At 47.4% G+C, this 6,453-nt stretch overlaps 1 protein-coding gene across 1 annotated transcript in view; it reads left to right on the plus strand.

The window, feature by feature from the left end:
- CPSF3 (cleavage and polyadenylation specific factor 3) overlaps positions 1 to 2,481 on the plus strand; it is a 53,479-nt gene extending 50,998 nt beyond the window's left edge. Inside the window, exons 16-18 of the mRNA XM_069728069.1 lie at positions 944 to 1,013; positions 1,787 to 1,883; positions 2,151 to 2,481. Of these exons, the coding sequence (XP_069584170.1) occupies positions 944 to 1,013; positions 1,787 to 1,883; positions 2,151 to 2,255 (272 nt within the window). The 3' untranslated portion in view covers positions 2,256 to 2,481. The remainder of the gene's footprint in view (positions 1 to 943; positions 1,014 to 1,786; positions 1,884 to 2,150) is intronic.
- Positions 2,482 to 6,453: the final 3,972 nt, after the last annotated feature.

Consider the following 6,453-nt stretch of genomic DNA (forward strand, 5'->3'; position numbering starts at 1 on the left):
ACCAAGCGCGGCCCTGCGCTTAGTAACCCGATGTTTACCCTGGTTACCCGGGGACTTCGGCATCGTTGGTCGCTTGAGAGCTGTCTGTGTGACAGCTCTCCAGCGACCACACAAGGACTTTCCAACGATCACGGCCATGTCGTATCGCTGGTCGTAATCCTTGGAAAGTTGCTGAGTGTGACGGTACCTTTAGGGACCTTTTTAAATGCTTAGGAAGCCTTTGCGGGTGTCTTTTGTTATTCTAATTTACTGAGATAATGACTTTTGGGTTTTCATTGGAAGCCATAACATTAACAGAAATAAACACCTGGAATAGATCACTCTGTGTGTAATGACTCTATATAGTTTCACTATTTGTATTGAAGAACTGAAATAAATTAACGTGTTGATGATATTCTAAGTTAGTGAGAAGCACTTGTATGTGGTGGGTGGTTTGGCCGGACATGTGAGCGGCCGCACAGCGGGAGAGCTCCAGGGACTCGTGCCTGCATATAGCTTTCTTGGGTTTCTTGTGAATTGTGAGGACAAAGCCTTATGGACCAGGAGCTTTGTAAAAGTGGAGTCGTTAAACCGCAGTCTCTCCCCTTCCCTATAGTCCAGCCATGATCATCATACTAATGGAAAGATCAGAGCTTCCTGACAGTATCCACTTATGTGCTGCTGTTACAATTTATCAGATTTTGAGTATTAGCAATTGTTTTATAGACAAGTTCTGTCACCTTGCTGCCCTCTGCATGTGATCACTCTGCATTTCCCGCCTCTACTTTTAAGCAAGGAGCTCTGGATAGAAAAATCAGGTGCCAGCGTTGGTACTGAAGATTCAGGATTCCCTAGTTTCTCGACGACTCTGTTGTCTCCTGCATATTCTAGAATTATGGAAATATTACTTGGTGCCTGGTTTGTTCAATGACTCCCTGTGTCTGTATTTTTATATTTTCCCTAGCGGTGAGCCATGGAGCCAGTAAAAAGGTGGACATGGAAGCGTACAAGAAGAGACTGGAGATTATGCTGCAGTAAGTTTGGCCGGAAGGTTATGGAGCTGTTCTCTGAGGTTCTGGCTATAATTTATGAACGCTTTCCTTATAAAGGTCCCTGTACTACCGAACTATTCCTTCCAACTGATGCATGCAGATGTCTTTTATCTAGCGTGTAAGGGAGTCTGTCTACAGGTTTTTGCAGTGTAATTTAAGAGCAGCATAATGTAGAAGAAGAGACTCTGATTCCAGTGATGTGTCACTTACTAGCCTGTGTGTCTGTTTCAATAAATTCCATTTTATCAGCAGAAGATTATCACTAGAAGACTGGGTGTCTTGTGCCTCCTGGTCCAGCCCCGCCTTCATCACTGATTAGCAGCTTTCTGCCTATGCACAGTGTACACAGAAAACTGCCAATCAGTGGTGTGGGCGGGGTTATACATTGCTCAGCATTCAGAGCACTGCTAGATCTGCAGCAGAGAATACCGGGATTTGCATGAAAATGACAGCAAGTGACACATGCTGGAATCAGGAGCTCAGCCCCTACATTATGTTGCTCTGACAGATTCTCTCCAATGTGGAAGATTATCAAATCTTCTGGATTGTTAGGTGGGTGTAGAAAGAAACCTGTAATAATGTGCACACCGCAATCTGCCACACTAGGTGTCTGATCGTTTTTTTTATCCCCTTGTGCGCAGTCGGGTCCCATGGGACTCCATGTTGTACTGCAGTCTCACTTTCAGGGTTATGGGATTATCACTGTGTGTATATAAAATGCCTGGGTTATGTCTGACGTGGTCCTCTTCCTACAGGGACATGTTTGGCGAGGAGTGTGTGAGCAATGAAAATGACACCACTGTCACAGTCACCGTGGACGGGAAGTCGGCCAACTTGTGTTTGGAAACTCGGGTATGTGAGATACTAGCATTAATCTGGATACACAGAGGTGCGGGTATACAGACCGTTGCCATATAAGCCAGCATTGATGATATCGGAGCTTTTAAAAAATCTATTTGTGAAGGTCAAGTCACAACCAATATGGCGGCCATTTACGGCCACAGGGTTTATACTGGGGGAAATGGAGGGTCCCGTGTCTGGATTTCACACATCACACGACTGTCTTTTATCAATGCCTTTGGTTTTCCTTACGATAATCTCCTTTATTTTCCCTCTCAGACGGTGGAGTGTGAGGAAGGGTTGGACGAAGACGAGTCCCTGCGGGAACTGGTGCAGTTAGCGGCTCAGAGACTGTACGATGCTATCAGCCCCGCCTGCCTGTAACTTGTTACTCTGCTGTGTTTTATTTGTTTTCTTTCCTTCTGTTTTTCTAGTTATTGTTTTTTTTTGTTTTTGTTTTTTTTAATGTCCCTACGGCTTGTTTTGTGATTGCGCTCACAATTTTTTTCAAGAGGTGATTTATAAAATATCGTCCCATGATGTAAATAGATGAAATGGCTGACACCGGCGCTGTGAATAGGAACAATAAATATTTTATAAATGGTCGCTTCTTCCAGTGCATTTTATTCTATATACAATGACCCAAAAAAATAAAGTATTATCCACATGGATGGATGAAGGGGAAGCCGTCCGGAGCGAAGGTGATGATCGCCAGTAAATTACAAGTACAATATCGGCAAGCACAGGATGTGCAAACATGGCAGCTTGCTGAAATATTGTAAAAAAACCTAAATAATTGCAATTAACCAATTATGTTTCTACTCTCTCCCCAAACCTCTTGTATTAAAGTGTTATTTAAAAAAGGAATAGTGGAAATTGTGTGTTCTGCATGGAAACTGATAAGCGCGCCTCACACGATAGGATCACTATTGGCTGCACTCATCTATAGAAATTCCCTTAATTCTGCTCATTGTATAAAGACGGTTCTGCAGCCATTGTTCACAATGCTTGTTGTTTGCCGTCCTGGTCGTGTGATCGTGTCCTGCGGGCGCAGGTTACAGTACAGTGAGGGTAGCGGCAGCGTTGGTTATGCTGTAGAGCGGAACGCTCATTGTTCAGCAGAACTCCCATCATCTTGATATAACCTGTAAAGGAATCCACGTGTTCACGCTTCCCTGCGCTGGGCCTATCTGAGGCTGTGAAGATTCTGCGGGGCTGAAAAGAGGAGGCTGGATGATATCTCTGGGCTGAAAACTTCCACCTCGCTGCCTGCCAAGGGGACGACCGTGACCATCTGGAGGTCAGGACCTAGTGCTGTGAGGTGAGGGGCGCTTGGTGGAGGAGAGGGGCTTGTGAGGGGTCACTCCGCAGTTACCCACCTGCATCATTGTGAATCCGGTGGTCCTGTCGGTCCTGCAATCTCCGATTCCACGAGATGTAAGGTCTCTTATCTTCTCAGCGGGCGGGAGAAAGAGACGTTGCTGGGTCGGGTCCGAGAACTGCCCAAGAACAAATAGTGTGAGGATCGCAGGCAAGCAAGGAAGGTGCCTGGGTACAGGGGAACCTTGTCTGCTACAGAACGAGGGTGCCTCTGCTGGGGAAGCCTTCAAAGCGATTGGGTGAGTGTGTGGTGGTCACTCTCCACTTCTCCCCCGCCGCCGCCACTTGGCGCCATTTACCATCTCTGCACAGACTGCTTTTCCTGTCCCCGGCTTCTAGCAATATCCCTACTGTGAGGGAAGAGGGCCTTGTGTTAAGGTCTTTGGCCGGAGGGCAGGCAAAATGGCACTCAATAAAAGATCTGGGAGGGAGAAAGTGCAACACTGCGTTAAATTAAGGATGATGGCCATACACCTGGTGTGAAGAGACAGCGAGACATCAGGGGGGAAGTGGCCACCAGATTGGAGAAGTTTCCTCATAGGGTAAAGGAGCAAAAAGCCGTGAGGGAGCACTTGGGATCCTTAAATAAGTTCTCAACAGGGTCTAGGTATGCAGCCCTAGAAATGGAGGAGGTAGACGATAGTCCCCCAGAAATGACCTCCACTTCTCAGAGGTCCCCAGAAGCAGGGAGAAAGAAAAGCTGCACCTGTAAGTAAAGTTTTGGGAGATTCTCCCTCATTACTGGTTGTGCTGAACGCAGTCGATAAATGCAGTCCCAAATGGTATTTGGATTTATATGTTTTTTATCTATTTTTCCGGTCTTATCACCCTTTTTTATGGTCTTTTCGTATTTGTGGATGCACATCCATCATTAGTGGTATTTTACATCTTATTTAAGGACCTGTATCTGCGTGTGTGTGCCGTACGGATAAGGAGACACTGTAATGACCAATACTCCTCCTTTGGTATGGGAAGGATGTGGACTGTATAAATCGGCACATTACCTTTATTGAACGGACAGCATCCACGTGTGTGCACTGTTATGCACCTCGGTGGATGTTTAGCATCGTGGGCCGGCCCGACCAATCGGGAGCTCACATGTTTAACTTATACCTCGGCTTTGATCACCTGATCGCAAGCCGGACGTGACGCTTATGGGCAATGCACCGTCTGTGATTCTCCACTGGAAATGACGGGTGCATCCCCATATATCCGCCCACTCAGGCTCTGCAGCATTACACGGCACCAGAAGGTGCGCGGCACGCAGCGCGTGCATGTCGGGCCGGAAGTACGCGGCCGCAGGATGCACAAGGTGGGCGCGTCATACAAACTACGCAAGCGCGCGGGTGAGAACAGCCGGAAATGAGTCACCGGCAGCCGGGTACGCGCCGCATGAAGGAACACATGGAGTCTATTTAAGACAGGTAAAGGGGCACATGGGTTAGCAATGCTCGCGTATTTGACAGCACCTTTGTCACTGCTCCCCTGATGAATCAAAAGAAGAAACGCATCGGGATACATAGGATCTAACGGGGATCTATAGCTAGTGCGGTATGATCCGCCCCTAAGCCCCGGACACTCTAAGGAGGCACCGCTGACAGCATTGGCCCCAGAGATGAGTATAAATTGAAAACGCTGTTACTAGATGAACCCACGCATAGACACTGAACATATGCTAATGTACACAAAGAATGTGGTGAGGCATATATGTATTCCAGTGCTATCGGTGGTGCGAATAAAATAGGTTGGGGATTGGCCCACCTTATATGGTTTTTGAGCTTGCTCATTGTTGTGTAGCTCCATATGTATGAAATCTTTGAAACATATGAATGCTCCACAAATATTGTTCCATTGAACTCTTACCTGTTCGTTGTGTTGTGGTCTTTGTTATTGTTTTTGGTTTTTAAAAACACTGGCACCCTGTTCACCTATGGTCACGCTTGTGATTTTAATAATATAAGTAAAAGTTAAGTTTTAATGTGTAATCTCTAACCTGCTGCTAGATTTAGAAAATTTTGGTTAGTGGTAATTTTTGTCCTTGCTGAAATATTGTGGAGGAGAGGGGCTTGTGAGGGGTCACTCCGCAGTTACCCACCGGCATCATTGTGAATCCGGTGGTCCTGTCGGTCCTGCAATCTCCGATTCCATGAGATGTAAGGTCTCTTATCTTCTCAGCGGGCGGGAGAAAGAGACGCTGCTGGGTCGGGTCCGAGAACTGCGCAAGAACAAATAGTGTGTGGATCGCAGGCAAGCAAGGAAGGTGCCTGGGTACAGGGGAACCTTGTCTGCTACAGAACGAGGTGCCTCTGCTGGGGAAGCCTTCAAAGCGATTGGGTGAGTGTGTGGTGGTCACTCTCCACTTCTCCCCCGCCGCCGCCCCTTGGCGCCATTTACCATCTCTGCACAGACTGCTTTTCCTGTCCCCGGCTTCTGGCAATATCCCTACTGTGAGGGAAGAGGGCCTTGTGTTAAGGTCTTTGGCCGGAGGGCAGGCAAAATGGCACTCAATAAAAGATCTGGGAGGGAGAAAGTGCAACACAGCGTTAAATTAAGGATGACGTCCATACACCTGGTGTGAAGAGACAGCGAGACATCAGGGGGGAAGTGGCCACCAGATTGGAGAAGTTTCCTCATAGGGTAAAGGAGCAAAAAGTCATGAGGGAGCACTTGGGATCCTTAAATAAGTCCTCAACAGGGTCTAGGTATGCAGCCCTAGAAATGGAGGAGGTAGACGATAGTCCCCCAGAAATGACCTCCACTTCTCAGAGGTCCCCAGAGGCAGGGAGAAAGAAAAGCTGCACCTGTAAGTAAAGTTTTGGGAGATTCTCCCTCATTACTGGTTGTGCTGAACGCAGTCAATAAATGCAATCCCACCCTTGATATTCTGGCTGGGCTGGTGGGATTCATTCTGGAGACCATCTCAATGCTCCCTCACGAAGTGCAGAAGGGGTGCAGCGTCCCACTGCTGGTGAGGGAAGAGTTAGTGAGCTGGAGGGTGACTGTCGCCCTGTCCATAGAGATAGTCATACACAGGTGGCGGCAAATCTGTGGCCAGGGTGGAGGACATGGAAAATGGCCAGCGACTAAATAATATCAGGCTGGTGGGGTCTCGAAGAAAGCGGAGGGGAGTGACCCTGATAACTTTGAAAAATGGCTCCTTGATACCTTCGGTAAGATGTCCGTTCACATTTTCTTGCAGTAG

Source organism: Ranitomeya imitator, chromosome 5 (genome assembly GCF_032444005.1).
Source record: "Ranitomeya imitator isolate aRanImi1 chromosome 5, aRanImi1.pri, whole genome shotgun sequence".
Classification (NCBI taxonomy): Eukaryota; Metazoa; Chordata; class Amphibia; order Anura; family Dendrobatidae; genus Ranitomeya; species Ranitomeya imitator.